Raw genomic sequence first — 16,257 nt, forward strand, 5'->3', positions numbered from 1 at the left:
TTGGATCTCTTGAGACCAAGATGGCGGCGGCGGCGGCGGCGGCGGCGTCTTGTGGCGGCCACGGGGGTCGCTTTCTGGCGTCCGGGCTGTTCCGCAACCGGGTGGCCATCGTGACCGGCGGGGGCACCGGCATCGGCAAGGCCATCACCGCCGACCTGCTGCAGCTCGGTGGGCAAGGGGCGATCCGAAGGGGAAAGGACCAGAGGGAAGCCCCCGGGGACTCCCCCCAAATCGGGAGTGAACCAAGCGGGGTACCCTCGCTGCGCGCACGCATGCACGCATTCACACGTCCCCTCGGGAGGAAATAGCGGGTTGGTGGTAGACTTGGGCTGCCCCGTGTCTTCTCCTTGTTTTCAACAGGACTGGCAGGAATTCAACAGGTGTAGCCTCCCAGGGGCGTAGCCAGGGGGTTGCAGGCTGCCAAATTTTGCAGCACCTGAAGTTTTCAAACCATCTTCAGAGGCAGTCCTGCATAGAACACATCGCAGTAATCTAACCTAGAGGTTCCTAGAGCAGTTAGGCTACCCTAGTCCAGATAGGGCCCCCACTGGGCTACCAGCTAAAGCTGATGGAAGGCACTCAGTGCGACAGAGACCACCTGAGCCTCAAGTGACAGCAAAGGATCCAGAAATATTCACAGTATCCAAGCTGTGTACAGTACATGCTGCTTCAGAGGGAGAGTAACTCCTACTGTGTCTTGATAAGCTAGTTGTTTTATATATACAGTATTTATAATTCTTTTTATATCCCATCTTTTACTCAAGGAGCTCAAGGTGGTGTACAAACTTTTCTCCCTCTGCATTTTAGCCTTACAACAACCCTGTGAGGTAGGTTAGGCTGAGAGACTGTGCCTGGCCCAAGGTCACCCAGCGACCTTCATGGCTGCATGGAAATTTGAACCCTGGTCTCCCTGGTCCTATTCCAGCGCTCTAACTACTGCACCACACTGGCTCATCATTCCCTTTGGCCCCCGTCCTAGAGGATTAATGTCTCTTGTTAATCAGTGATATATACTGTAATGTCAAATCCAGGAAGGCAGATAATGAACTCTGATTCTCTAAGCTCTGCTTCTAACTGATGGGTAACTGAGCTGTAGGGAAAGTGATTGGCAGTTTGAAAAAAAGCAGGCTATATCTGTGTGCTTTACATGGGTCACACCAGGGAATCAGGCCATGTCACTTGTGTGTTAAGTAGGGCAGGCACTAAAATATCAAACTAACTCATATGCTGCTGAAGATTCTGTACCTCGTTTGTGGCTTGAAAGATGAATGAAGTCATAAATTAAGGATGGGCAACTTTTTGCCATTGAATGTTGTTTTACTAAAATACACCATAGTTTGATTGACAGGAGGAAGGTTTCAGGTTTTTTCTTAAATGAGAACTTAAATAACTTTTTAAATTCATTATAGATGTTATTCCAAAATTCCTTAATGGCTCTGCATTCCCACCACATGTGCATACATCTGCACTTCTAGGTCAAGAAGTTATGGTGGGCGTGGTTCTTTGTAATCCAAAGAGGTCTTGTTTCTGTTGTCGTTAGCACTACACTAATTTCATGTCTTATAATTCAAATTCTACCATTGGCTTGGGAAGTTTCTGTGAGATAGTTTTCCAGCTCCGTAGTGGGGGTTACAATTTGCAAGCTTTATAGAAGCATTTCGGGTATCTGGCTTTGCAGAATTCCAGAACTGCCAAAAATGCTTGACAATCCAGAAAGTCATGATTGAAGATGGTTATCACAGTCTGTGTACAGTACCATTTGTTAAGCAAGAACCCTTGTTGCCTCTACTAAAATGCAGCCATGGGCATAGCCAGGATTTTTTTTGGGGGGGGGACCATGTTATCTGTGACACAATTGGTCAGTTTATTAAGTATTTTGTTTATTTACTTGATTGGGGGGCAGCTGCCCCCCCCAGCTAAGACTATGAATGCAAGACTATGAATGTCTAAAATGTATTTCCCCCCTCTTTTTTGACAGGTTGTAATGTAGTCATTGCCTCCCGCAAATTCGACAGATTAAAAGCTGCAGCGAACGAGCTAGCTGCCAAAATTCCATCCACAGTTTCTGCCCAGGTTACCCCTGTACAGTGCAACATTCGCAAAGAAGAGGAGGTAAAAACAAAATACTTTTGTGCTGCAGAATTGACAACTAGTGTACTGGTTCACTGGAGGATACTTGCCTTGAGTGTATTACTCTCTCTCACACACACAAAATTTGATTTATTATATTTCTGTGCCGCTCTTAATTCAAATGAATCCCAAATCAGCTCGTAGTCCACAGTATTTTTCAAAGAGGTTGTTGTAAGAGTAATACTCTGTGATGGGAAAAGATTTACATCTTGCTGCATAATTGCCTTTAATGTTGTATGTTGCTAATAACAGCCTCCTTTGCCAATGTTGAAATGACTTCTGAAGAATGTAGATTTTGCAGGCATTGAGAAATGTACACATGTGGGTGCTTGCATCTGGAGATTGGATCTAGAAGCCAGCCACTTGGACTTAAACAGTGCATCTGGATTATTCCAAAGAAAAGGGGGAAAGGCCGTTTATTTTTGGTGACTTTGTTTTATAAGGAAAACATGTAACCTGGCTGTTGCTTTGACTAAGATAAATTGTTGCTTTCCCTAAATCATTGTAGTTTTTTATTTCGTGTAGCTTAGAAGAGTCACCCAGTCTGATTATGAAAGTGGTAACACCCAGTTGTTTATGTTGTTAAGGTATGCTGCTGGTTCTACCAGTGGCGTAGCGTGGGTTGTCAGCACCCGGGGCAAGGCAAGTAATTTGCGCCCCCTAACCCTGGATTTGCGCCCCCTAACCCTATCCCTAACCCTAACCCCCAGATGTTGCGCCCGGTGCGGCCGGCCCCCCCTGCACCCCCCACGCTACGCCACTGGGTTCTACTTTTAAAAAATAATTGGGGAAGGGCTTTGTAAAAGAGCAGTGGGAAGGGGAAAGTTAATGTTCCTTTTCACCAACTCTAAAGCGTTTTTTTGTGCATCTAATATCCTTTGTCACTGTGAACCATTTAATTATTCAGAATTCAGACTGCAATGCACTATCTGGGTCTGTCCAAAACCTCAAGTGTATCTGGAATTATTTGTCTCACATTCATGAATAAACTTTTAAGATTCGGCGTTTGTAATAATTCCCTTTCTTTTTGCATATGCTTCTTGGTTTCCTAATTCCTAATCCGTGGGTGATGGTCACTATTTCTCTTGGTAATCCTTCAAAACCCTTCCTGTTTGTAACCTGTCTTTTGGAGCTGGAGGAAGACATTTTCTCTGGAGGTTTTTTTGAGAGTTGAAGGCAGTAGGGTTGCAGATGCTTGTTTCTTTTGTCATGGTATTGCGGGGTTTCCCAAACTTGGGTCTCCAGCGGTTTTTGGACTACAACTCTCATCATCCTTAGCTAGCAGGACCAGTGGCCAGGGATTATGGGAATTGTAGTCCAAAAATAGCTGGAGACCCAAATTTGGTAGTGCTTCAAAAATTACTAGATATTATAAGCAGTGTCATAGCTACTGGGGGGCTAGCCAGCTTTTTTGCCCCAGGTGAACGCTCCAGAGGGGTGCCATTGAGGCTCCCAGCCTGTGTGTGTGTATGCAAATGTGTGGAGTGCGTGTGCTAAACTGCATCTTTGACCCGGGTTTTCAACCCTGTTTCAGCTCCTTGGGAAAGCATGTGTGCTTTGCATGCAAAAGATCCCATGTTCAATCTCCAACATCTCCAGGTTAGGCTGGGAAAGACTTGCAGTCCTGCGGATTCATGGCCAGTCAGCTGTAGGCATTGAGTTTTTATTTTGATTATATATTTTGTGGTTTTATATTTTGATTTTGTTCTGTGAATGGCCCTGATACCTCCAGGTATAGGGCGGCATATAAATTCAATAAACAACAGCAACTTTGTATAAGGAAGCCAGCTATGCTTTTTGATTAATCAATGGTGTTAGAGCTGTCCTATCACTTTCAAATTCTGCTTTTTCAATAGTAGTAGTAATAATAATAATACTAATAATAATAGAACCATCTATTGCCAGTCTTCTGCCTTCATCTCCAAATAGTGTTCCTGCTACAAAAAATAGCCCTTCCTTGGTTCTATTTTACTTCATTCTGCCTAAACCACTGCTTTCTCTTTCCATTTATTTCATAACTGGGCTTCTGGAGTGGCTGTTTCCCTGATCAGCAAAAGGAGATTCACGTAAAACACTTAGGGAATAACTTATTGAATGCGAGTTTCAGAGTCTTCATCTTTCGCCTCAGGGGCCTCCTTGCTTTCTTTTTCATAAATAATTCTGCTCATTGGCACAGGGCTCCTGAATGCTGTGCAGTCTGCCAGTTTCCTTTGTTAAGAATACAGTGATGCTGCATTGTGCCCTCTGTGTCTCTTGGCTGTTCAACATCCTGTAGCCACCAGTTCTACCAGGCTTGATTGTCTCTCCTGACATAAAGAACATAAAGCTATTGAATGCTGTCATGTGGAAAGATGACCTCAGTTCTCTTTTCTCTCCAGCCCACCCCACACTCAGCACCAGGAGATTGTATCTGGGTTGTGATAAGATGGCAGTGATGAGATGAGCTCCCTGTGATTATTTAATTGAACAGCCTTCCATATCATACTTGCTGCTTTTAGAGGAGTCGTTGGAACTAAAGACCTTTGGACCAAAATCTGTAGATAGTGTTACCTACTAGTAGTGATGAAGCCATAGATTTCATAAGAAAACTCTTGGATCGGATACCAAATGCTTAGTATTCTGTTTCCAATAGTGGCCAGCTAAATACTTTTGGGAAGCTTGCAAACAAGCTACAAAGGTAGCTTTCCTGTTTGTCTCCAACATCTGGTATTAGAAGTGGTTTCACTTAGGTATCGCATCTGTTAGGTATGAGGTTGATAGTCTTTGGTGGCTGGGGAAGCCTAGCCAGATGGGTGGGGTATAAATACTAATGATTAGCTATAATTATGATTAGCTATAAGATCACTAAACTAGTGAAAGCTTGGTGTTATTACATGTATTATTATAAAATTACTTGTGAAGTATGGAAAGAAAACACCATGCTTTCACTAGTTTAGTGATCTTATAGCTAATCATAATTAAATATCAAATTCTGCATATAAATTATTACATTCATCCGGTTTAAATTGCTTCAGTTTAATAACAATTCCTTTTGAAGAGGGTGCTGCTTCAACAGTGTACAAAGTCTGGTTGTATACATTGTTACAAGTCTCCAAAAACCCTGAAACAATAGCTTCCTCTTGGAGTGGAAGGGAGGTCTCTTCCATTCATAAGTTTGACTTCTGAATCTAGTAAAAGTAAAGGTACCCCTGACCATTAGGTCCAGTCACAGACGACTCGTCTTGCTCTATAAGCCGAGGGAGCCAGTGTTTGTCCGCAGACAGCTTCCGGGTCATGTGGCCAGCATGACCAAGCTGCTTCTGGCGAACTGGAGCAGTGCACGGAAACACCGTTTACCTTCCCACCGGAGTGGTACCTATTTATCTACTTGCATTTTGACATTCTTTCGAACTGCTAGGTGGGCAGGAGCAGGGACCGAGCAACGGGAACTCACCTTGTCGCGGGGATTCGAACCGCCGACCTCCTGATCGGCAAGCCCTAGGCTCTGTGGTTTAGACTACAGTGCCACCCGTGCCACCCAATGGAATAAAGGTGTCAAAGGGTGCAGTACTGCAGCCCATGATGCTCTCTGAAATACTCCTTTTTTTGCTAATGGGGGAAGGTTGAGTGATACTCTCTGGGCGATTTTTCTTCTTCTTAAGCAAAGCAATTTAGGCTGCAAGCCTAAACAAACTTACACAGGAGTAACTCCCCTTGAGCTCAGTGAGGCTTCCTTCTGAGTGGTCATGTGAATGATTACACTGCTCATGGTTTCATAGTCAAACATTTACTGAAGGGTCTTAACCATTAATATGGCTCTCCATATTGGGCATGCAGTGCTTGCATAATTCCTTAATACTCTGTAAACAGCCCAGCCTTTTATCTGTACTTCTCATTCCGTGGCTATGAGTGGCTTTGCAGTATAATGTGATTGGACTCTGCTGCCTGGGAGTGTGTATGTGTGTGGATTTAATGGTTTCTTGTGGCTTGCTCTCTGAAGAGGCTGGATTTTCTTCTAAATGCATTGTTAAATCAGGGTTTTGTAATTGGTTGACTATCCAGACTGGTGCTGGGAAATGCATTCAGCTGTAGCTAATCATAATTAAATATCAAATTCTGTGTATGAGTTGCTGCATTCTTGTCTAGTGCTTGAGGGTTGTCTCCATAAATATTCCTTTGAGTGATCTACTTTTTTCATGTGCTACTTTATGGACTTGCCCTTTTGTATTTCTTGATTCCTCATTTTCCAACTGAAGTTAATTGCTGTTCTTACTTAATAGAGCTCTGATATTTGTTCTGTTACTTACCTATACTGATTTTTCTCTGGCTTCTCCATATACCTGGAATGTGTTATATGCTAATATGCAGCCTATTTATCTCCCTTCTTAAAACAAACTCCTGAACACACTCTTACCCCTTCCCTGCTGCCCCCTTATAGCCTCTTTTAATATAAGTAAAAACATGCCATTTTTAAATTTACCAGTACATAAGGTTCTTCCTCATCTCATTGTCTAAAGATCTCAAAGCTCTGTACAAAACTACAACCTAAAAGAATTGAAACGGTATCATAAAACAGACATACAACAAAATCAGTAAAACAGTATGATTTAAAAAAGGAATTATGTAATATCAGGATCCAGTCTTATGGACTAGGGAAATCACAGGCAAAACATTTACAAGTAATCTGAAACATCTGACGGATAATGCTTCACATATGGCAGATGGTAGGGAATTCCACAGTACAGAGATGATTATAGAAAAAGACAGTTTTGGGGTCACCATCTTGTGATATATTCTGGAGGGTATGTGTAATGGCTATGGGTGGGTTACTCGTGCGTAAACTGCCTCCACTTCAGTTAGATCGTTTGCTCAACCATGTTTAGGGTTAGAGCTCGCCCTCCGTGACCTGTTAGTCACTTGCAGAATCCGTCAGTGGGCGTTTCTTGAATCTCTTCCAGCATAAAAGCTGTTTGACCCCAAGTCTCCACTTATGTTCCCTGCGCGGAACGCGTCTGCGCAAGTAAGGGGACGGCAAAGGCGTGCCAGCGCTCTCTCCGCTGGTCTCGGTTGAAGGGTCTCGGAGCCCTGACACCGATTCCTCCATCTCCCTCTCCTCTCTATTGGTGTCACGCTGAATTCCTCCCCCCCCCCCCGACTGGTTCCCTCTCCGGCATCGCTCTGGAGCCCTGCCTCCGCTTTTCTCTCTGATGTCAGTTCCCTGACAGTATGTTTCCATGATTATCATTTCCTCAAATGATATACCAAAATGAAACATTTTAGTAATATATGGCTCTTGTTTTTCTAGAAGAGTCGCACACAGTTTCTTGTCAACTTGAGCTAATTCAGCTGTTGATCTTTGTATTCAGATTCCCAGATTGCATGCCTTTTTTTAAAAGGAGTGCACAGGTATGAATTTATACCTATGATGTAACACCTGAAGCAGCCCTTAGCTGTGAGCTAGTTGGACAAGGGTTTGTTCTGCAAATTGCCTAGTATTAGGCATCATTATAAACAAATATTACACATTTATAAAACTTCTTCTTACAAAAATGTAAAGATTTTTTCTTGCATTTTTGCAAGACTCCTGGTTTGATTCTGCACACAATCTATGCTGAAAGAATTGTACCTCCTCTACATGCCTTGCTAAATATTCAAGAATGGCATTTCACCTTTCTTTGACGGGGTTGTATAGACTGTGACTCTGCCACTTCAGCAGAATGTTGCCATTACTTGTTTTGGGTAGCTGAGGATGCTTCTGGATTAGCATTTTTTCCATCTTTTGCTTGGCAGGGATCCAGGCCCCTTGGATCCTTGTGAAGACCATGGGCACAGATAGCAGAAAGGGGACGCACAAACTGATTGGATGGGAAGAATAACTTCTGTGTGGCAATGCATTATTCTTTAAAGCACAGATATGTTTGCATTAAGGCAAGAAAGCAGCCTTATTTTTAATCCTCAATTTTTAAGAGCTTTTGCCAAATTCTCTGAAGGTCAGAGGTGAATTTGAAACTCGGGACACAGGTGGAGAGGTGGGAAGAAAACTGGTGCTATTGAATTAAGAGGAGAATGAAATCGCTTTTCCAAGTTTGCCCTAAAAAGAACTTTTCAATGGAGTTGAAAAGGGAAGAGCAACATGGAAGTTGGTCCATTAGAGCAAATGGGCACTGACCTACCACCTCCAAGTGCCATCAGTCAGCCCCCACCTGCATGCTTTCTTACTTACCGCTGGGCTTTAGTTTCATCTTCTGGTCTTTAGTTTCATCTTCTGATGGGAGTTGTAGTCTAAAACATCTACAGGGCACTAAGTTGAGCAAGGGTGGTCTAAAATCTCAGTAATGCTCACCCAGCTTCTCTCTGAACTCTGCTCTTCTATCTGTGCCAAGTGGGCCTTGCTTCCATTCTTTGGGAATGCATTAATTTGCATGCTGCTGTTTTCATTCATAAAATACAACAGATTGGTTGTCCTCCCTTGATGACCTTGGGAACTAGCAAGACCTGCCTGCTGGCAAAAGACTGTTTCATACAAGACTTAAATAGAATATTAAAGGCTGCTTGTTCATTCTATCAGTGCTGCCGCTGCACCATAAAGTCTCTATCTACCTAACTAAGGTTTAGGTACATTTGAGGATGCATGTTTACTGCTTCCAGGATTAGATATAAAATAACTATTCTAATCTCCTTTATTGCAGAAAAGCTCTTTTTATTCATTCTTTGCAGTATTATGCATGGCATTGTTAGGAATGTCATTTCATGTTGGGTTTGACAAGATGCTCATGTCAGTCAGCTGTTACTATATGTTAAATTTTGTAGGATCACACCAGTGGAAGTTCTCTGAGAAATTCTATAATCTTGATCTAAAAGTCTATTTTTAGGAGGTTCCAGTGGACATTAGACCTCCGGCTGCAATGTTGTGATTTCTTTAGTGTTCACACTGTTTTACCAGCCCCTAACCTTCTTTTTGCAAGAGAAATATACAACATATACAAAATACAAAAAGAAACCACTACAAAACAACCAATTGTTTTTACTCAGGGCAAGCTTGAGTAATTAATGTAGAAATGACTAACACTAAAAGGCTACTGTGTGCAGACTTATCACTCAACTTTTTTTTACTATTGGTAGGTAGAGGCACTGGTGAAATCAACATTGGACCTTCATGGGAGGATAGATTTCCTGGTCAACAATGGGGGAGGCCAGTTTCCTAGCCCAGCAGAAGCAATTAGTTCAAAAGGCTGGAATGCTGTGATTGAAACTAACTTGACTGGGACCTTCTACTGCTGTAAAGCAGGTGAGCACTTGGTGTACACAGGAAATAAGTAACTAAGCCATCAGAAGAATTTCCCCTCTTCTTTCCCCGTATAGCAGTTCAGTCTCTTTATCATTGCCTTGGCATGTTCTTGCTCTGCTGTCCCCAGAAGCATTATAATCAGACATTCAGAGAACTTTGAGGTTCTTCCTGGGCTCAGCAGGTTATTAAAGGACTCCAGACTAAGTTGTCACTGCTAACTAGGTTTGGTTGAAAGTTGGGTTGCCAGGTCTGTTGAAGCTCAGACCCTGAGATGCAAGGAGGAGAGGTTGGGGGCTAAGATAGTCTGGATGCTGCCTTAGGTTGGAGGTTGACAGACATGGGGCAGTGGTAGCAGGATGAAGTCTCTTGAGCCAGTGATACAATAGCCTGCTGCCTTGATTTTTGGTCCTCAATCTGAAATTCTGTTTTCGTAAAATCTTAGAGTTGGAAGGGACCTAAGAGTCATCTAGGCCAACCCCCTGCAATGCAGGAATCTCAACTCATTTCCCCCTTCAAACCCTGGGAAGAAGGCTGAAATCTGACATCCCCAGGTCAAACCATGAGACCTGACAAGTACTTTCTCCCCCTGACTAATTTACAACTAGAGGTGGAAGAAGCAAGGGGATTCCTTGACTATTTTTTTTCCATGTCTGCAGATACCTACTGACTAGATGATAGATTTACATTTGAACACTGATGCTGTTTTTGGCACTAAGAAATAGTGGGTGACAGGTGAGGCGGCAGTATCTTCCTTTAAGGCTCCAGAGCAGTTTTTTCTAGAAGGACAGGAGGTGGGGGCTGGAGCAAACACTGGATTGTCCAAAAGCGCTGTCAGTTCTAGTTCTCCATACTTTCCTAGAAACATCGTGCCTGGGTCATCAGGCCTAACTAGTTGGAGCCATTTTCTTAGGCAGTAGTAGACGAATTGGTAGCAAGATGGACAGGTATCCTTCAGGAAGCTGCCTCACACTGAGTCAGACCTGGTGCAGCTAGTCTTGCCTGCACAATGACTAGCAGTGACTTTCCAGGATTTCACAAAGTAGACTTTCCCGGCCCTTTCTGGAAATGCCAAGGTTTGAACCTGAAACCTTCATGCAACAGATGCGCTGTCCCACTGAGCTGTGGTTTTGTGTTATACAGTACAGATAAATATCAATAGAGTTATAAGATGTGCATTCAGTTGTGGTTCTCAGGTGAATATTTGGATTTAATGTCATTGCTGCTTCTACCTCTGAGCAACATAAGGCCCTGTTGATAGCAACTGGTTTTGTCAAGTTTTCTAAGGCTATGGAAATATGGCTTGAGACAGATTTCATTCCACTAATGTGTTTACTGTAATCTTTGCACACCATTTATCTGGCAATGTAAAAGCCTTCCCAACCATTCTTCTGTGTCTACCCAGTGTACAATGCTTGGATGCAGGATCACGGAGGTGCTATTGTCAACATCGTGGCTGATATGTGGAAAGGGTTTCCTGGCATGTCGTAAGTCTGCTATCAGTATACGATACACAGTCCACTTGCTTTCACTTAAACTGCTGTCCCTCTGAGTAGTCGTGTGCATTTGAATGGTAAAACAAGATGGAACAGCAGATTCCCAATATTTAACATGCACATTCCTTGAGATTCCATTTTAACAGAAGTCTTTGAGGAATTTGGGACTAAATTGCCGGTGCTTATGATCCTCACTTATTGTCACCTGCAAGGCTTTCCTGAGAATGCTCTTGAAGAAAAAGTGGAATGCAGGAAGCAGTCACAGACAAGAAGAGGCTGCATTTTTCTTAGGCCAACTAGACAGCAGAGTCCCTCTGCTGGGACAGAGTGATGAGTCTAACTGAGGTCTGCCTATATAGCTGTGCATCTTTGCACATGCCTATTTGTAATCCGCCATCTGACTGGCTTGCCCCAGCCACTCTAGGTGGCTTCCAACAAATATAAAAGCATAATCAAACATCAAACACTTCCCTATACAGGGCTGCCTTCAGACAGCCCCAGTGACATAACTTCTCATGCATTTGCAGTTTAGTTCAAGAGGACACACAGTGAAAAGACAGGTACTATACTGACTTCTGTTTTTGTACTGGAAGTTGTTTCTGCAAAGTTCCTACAGAAGACTGAGACGTCTGGAGGTGCAAAGTACAATTTTATTAACAACCTTGCACCGCAGAAGTCTCAGTCTTCTGTAAGCCATGCTTTTTTCTCAGTCAATGCCTATACTCCTCTAACTTGTTGTTTATAATTTGATGAGTCATACAGAATGCTGTTAACATTATTGTGAGCTTTTCGTTGGGCTGGAATAATTGGACAAACACAAAATATTGAAATTTTTTTTTTACTGCAAGCCTTCAGCAAGCCTTTGTTCATTGTTTGTGTTAGCACTGAGTTTGCAATTAAGCTTCTACAATGTCAGATATTGCTAACTTGACTGCCCTGTTCTGCTGAGATTTGTTTTGGATTTGTTTGATTGGAAGACTACTTGTTAGAGTGTGAACCTAGTTAGACTTGCTATGTATCGCTATAGTTACTTCAAAGCATCCAGTCTTGATGGAGCTGCCACATACCCCATGTCTATTTATTGATGGAAGATAATATTGCCCTTTTAAAATTTCCTTCCCTCACAGACACAGTGGTGCAGCAAGAGCCGCAGTTGATAACCTGACCAAAAGCCTAGCCATCGAGTGGGCCCGCAGTGGAGTGAGAATTAACTCTGTTTCCCCGGTAGGTGACAGAAACATGTGACCAGACCAGCTTTGGTGCCCGTAAGGGAAGAATCAAATAAGTACAAATTTGTAAAATGATCATTTAGTTTGGTTTAGCTGAGATAGAATAAGATAGTTCCCTACCATCACATGCTAGCTGTGCATTTGGTCATAATTATTTGAGTCTACTAAGGGTTTTTGTAGTTAAGCCTACTAACAGCATCCAGGGTTTGGGATGGGTCTTAGGATATGGAAACAGAGGATGAGACTTTCTTTCTTTCTTTCTTTCTTTCTTTCTTTCTTTCTTTCTTTCTTTCTTTCTTTTACAAATTTATAGGCTGCTTCACAGACTGAAGCTGCCAAAGCAAACTACAACAGTATAGAAATGTGATAAAATGCAAGCTCCCAAAACAATTTCTATAGATATACAATGTATCTTCCTTGAATGACTGGGCCACACTTTGGGGAAAGCTGTCTTAAGGAAAAAATGACTTTGGTACATGCCTAAATATCATGATACAACTCTTCACAGAGATTTAGTGGTTTATAAAAGATTCAAATAATAAGTGCCGTTAAGCCAAAGGGAGAGAGAACAATTTAGTTGAAAGGAATAGAAACTATGCTTCTGGTGCGTGTGCTTGGTTTTTTTTTTTTTTAAATATTTATCATCATTCTACCCCATCCTTCCTTCTGCTGGAGACCATTGGAAAGTACACATAATCAAGAAAATACAAATGGTTAAAAAAAGTTTTAAAACAGCCATGCAAACAATAATACCAATAAAACAATTTAAATACATTATACAGTGGATGAGGAATATTGGGCCGTCAGTCTCAGTTGCCATTAAAGTGGTTTTTTCTCAGAGTGAATCCTGCACCACACGAGAACAGAATGTTGCGTTGGGAATTGAGGCATATGCACAGCCCTATTTATTGAGAGAATTGTAAGCAAGTTAAAGAGCCAAGATTTTGAATAAGAGCTGGAATTTCTTTTTATCCCCCTCCCCAACCGTGTAGGTCTTAATGAGACCTGCTTTTCAGTGTAGAGGGTTCAATGTTACTGTGTTAAGCATTAATGGAGTCTGACTGTGTCTGTCCTTTTCTTCATAGGGAGTGATATTTTCAGAAACTGCTGTTGCACATTACAAAGATGGTGAAGAACTGTTTAAAAACTATGTCCAAAAAATTCCTGCCAAGAGATTAGGACTTCCTGAAGAGGTATTACAGTATTTCAACCTAAAAGTTACCTTTTGGCACTGAGGGTCTTTCCAGATGATTGGTAGTGGCGCCCGCCCTGTGGAACGCCCTCCCACCAGATGTCAAGGACATAAACAACTACCTTTAAGAAGACATCTGAAGGCAGCCCTGTTTAGGGAAGTTTTTAATGTTTTATGTTTTATTGTGTTTTTAATATGCTGTTGGAAGCCTCCCAGAGTGGCTGGGGTGGCCTGGCAGGATGGGTGGAGTATATGTAATTTTATTTATGGCCTCTCATAGAATAACTAATGCATTAAGGGGAAATGGTGCTATTGCATTGGAAAGAGGAATTTCATGACACTGGAAGGAACACCCTAAATTTCAAAGAGTAAAATATTTGAAGATGCATACCACTAATATGTTCATACAAAAAATGTTTATTGGAGTACTCTTTAAAGGGCAAGCTATGTGCCTGGCATTATATAAACGTAAAATAGGTATCCTGATTATTCTATAATTATGTTGTATGTACCATCCACTCCATAGTAGGAGCAAACACCACATTGCAAGCCTGCTGGTGGAACTTGCAGAACTTTGGAATGTGCAGTTTATCATAGAACCTTGCCAGTTTTGAAGGTGATTTTTGAGTACTTTTAGAATGGATCGTTCTGCTGACATATCCAAGCCAGCAAAGCATTGAAATGATATAATATTTATGGACAGTAAAATACCAAGCATTTTCTTTTTGACTTGAACATTTTGTATTTTGTAATATATTCCTGTGGGCCACTGGTCAGTAATCTTCTGTAATTGATCAGTAGTGACTTCTGCTCTAAGAATCACCTTCAAATAGGGAACTAACAGGAACCCTTTTCAGAAATGTGCATTCAGTGGACGCATGCAAGGCTGGTGGCACTGTTGTGGTAACTGGCTCTGTGCCCACCCTACATGCTTATCACTGTGCATTGGCACCATGCTTTTGACATACAAATGCATACGTTTGCACATGTGTAGAGCAGAATCTATACACTACTGCCTTTGTTGTGATGAATGCATGAAGCCTTACCTGCATTTTTGAAAAGTACTATGGCATGGCAGGCATTGAATACCTGTAATTCACATAAGTAAATGTCTCAAATCTTTATAAGGTATCTCCCTTGGTGTGTTTCCTGCTGTCTCCGGCTGCCTCTTTTATCACTGGAGAAACTGTGAAGGTTGATGGTGGGCAGAGCATATATAGTTCCCCATGGGAAGTACCAGGTAAAAAAACCCGCTTTTTAAAAACTACTTTTTAACAAGTAGCTTGTTCAGTTATATGCCCACTCAGGGCCTGTTTAGATCTCTTACACTCTTTTGTGGAAATCAACACTTCAGTTTTATCATAGTTTATTGTCAGCTTTGCAGTAGCTTGATAATTTAGTTGTGAGTCTTTTTAGGTCCAGCCTGGGACTGTAGAGTAATACAGCTCACTGTAATAAAAGGATTTCTATACTAGCCAGTCTGGGCAAGTGGTGCTGTGAACCCTGAATGCTTTCCTCCCTAAACTATATGCTCAACAGCCTTAACTTAAAGGTTCTAGTCTTAACCCATGGCCGCCTTAAATCTCATGACATTGGAATGGGATTGGTAAAAACACTCTTGGGATTACCTCAACCTCAGTTATTGAATTGTCATATAGCTGTCTTATAAACAACAAGAAGCAACCTTTTTATAAAAATTATTTGAAGGATTTTAATGGACAACAAGGGGTACATACAATGTCTCTGTTCTCAGTTCATAGAGTCCTTTCTATAGGTCAGTTATCTTTGGTGTGAGACACTGCTGTCATAGAGATTATGAGGTGGAAGAAGTGAATGGGGGAAGAAAGGGGGTAATGATTTTCCATTATTTTGACAAACAACCCTTTACTTAACAATGTCACATCTAGTTTTTCCCAGATCTTCATGTGCTGAATCCAAGCTGACTAAAGATCTATAGAAACATAGTTTGCCTTTTTGGTGTTTGGAAGATTTTTCAGCCGAAATGAACATAACTAATGTGTGGTCCACAGCTTTTTCTCCTAGGATCTCTTCCTATACATGTTGGAAAGACAGTGCTGTAATTTGGATCACTGTAAATATGTAATATGATAATTTTTGGAAAGAATTGGATAAAAGGGTGTTTGGAGAGCATTTCCTTTAGCCCAGTTCTTCCCCAACCTGGTATCACTATTTATTTTGGACTATAATTATCATTAGCCATGCTGGTGGGGACTGATGGAAATTGTAGCCCAAAACAACGGAAGGGCACAAGGTCGGGAAAGAGTGCTTTACACTTAAAGGAAGTTTTCTTTCTTTAAGAGAGCTGCTCATCGAGATCTAGCTGGGTTAAGGTGAGATGAAGCAGCCACTAGCTTTTGAAGGTAGTTGTCTTATTGTATCCTTTCCCACAGATCATAATAGATGGCCACCTGCACCAGATGGAGATAATGCCAAAGCACTCAAGAAGATACTTCCAGGAAAAGCTTTGTCAAAGCTGTAAAACAAAGAAATGAGGTTAGCCCCCTTCCGTGCCTGTCAGTGGATAAATGCTGCCTTTCAGTAATTGACTGCAATCTTGAGGATCACAGCCCCACTGGGGTAACAAACTGTGCCTTAGTTTTCTTCTTATGATCCCTCTGAAGAAAGTCCTCCAGAACCAAACAACTGTCAACATGTGCTGCTGTTGGCTTTGATGTAAAACGGTAAATGCATCTCTCATGACCTCTGCTTTTGCAATTTGCACTCTAAGCTCCGGTCACTAAATCACGTACATATGCTGCATTAACAAGGTGCTGAAGTGAATTACGGTCCAAGTTCTCTAGCTTGCTATCATCACAGCCTTTCTGATTGCCATGCATTCATTACTCACTTCTGCCATAAGAGTCTTTGGCACAGCTCCCAGAGATGAGAGATGTTGGTGCACAATAAACTGGTGGTTTGTATCTA

At 42.0% G+C, this 16,257-nt stretch overlaps 1 protein-coding gene across 2 annotated transcripts; it reads left to right on the forward strand.

Annotated features, from left to right (window-relative positions):
* Window positions 1-5: 5 nt before the first annotated feature.
* On the forward strand, window positions 6-16,257 carry PECR (peroxisomal trans-2-enoyl-CoA reductase). 2 transcript variants are annotated; one of them, XM_081853291.1, is made up of 8 exons: window positions 6-168; window positions 1,979-2,112; window positions 9,232-9,397; window positions 10,800-10,881; window positions 12,018-12,114; window positions 13,205-13,312; window positions 14,440-14,551; window positions 15,723-16,257. In XM_081853291.1, exons 1-8 carry the CDS (start codon window positions 21-23, stop codon window positions 15,809-15,811), a joined length of 936 nt encoding a protein of 311 aa, XP_081709417.1. In that variant the 5' UTR covers window positions 6-20; the 3' UTR covers window positions 15,812-16,257. The 2 variants fall into 2 exon arrangements, with proteins under 2 accessions (XP_081709417.1, XP_081709418.1); XM_081853292.1 differs by lacking the exon at window positions 6-168 and adding an exon at window positions 1,701-1,858.

The sequence above is a fragment of the Podarcis erhardii genome, assembly GCF_964252035.2.
Source record: "Podarcis erhardii genome assembly, chromosome: 1".
NCBI classification, from domain to species: Eukaryota; Metazoa; Chordata; class Lepidosauria; order Squamata; family Lacertidae; genus Podarcis; species Podarcis erhardii.

Coding starts and splice junctions, on each gene's coding strand:
- PECR (XM_081853291.1), top strand. CDS start 21: ATGGCGGCGGCGGCGGCGGCGGCGGCGTCTTGTGGCGGCCACGGGGGT. Junction 169..1,978: donor CGCCGACCTGCTGCAGCTCG/GTGGGCAAGGGG, acceptor CTTTTTTGACAG/GTTGTAATGTAGTCATTGCC. Junction 13,313..14,439: donor GATTAGGACTTCCTGAAGAG/GTATTACAGTAT, acceptor AATCTTTATAAG/GTATCTCCCTTGGTGTGTTT.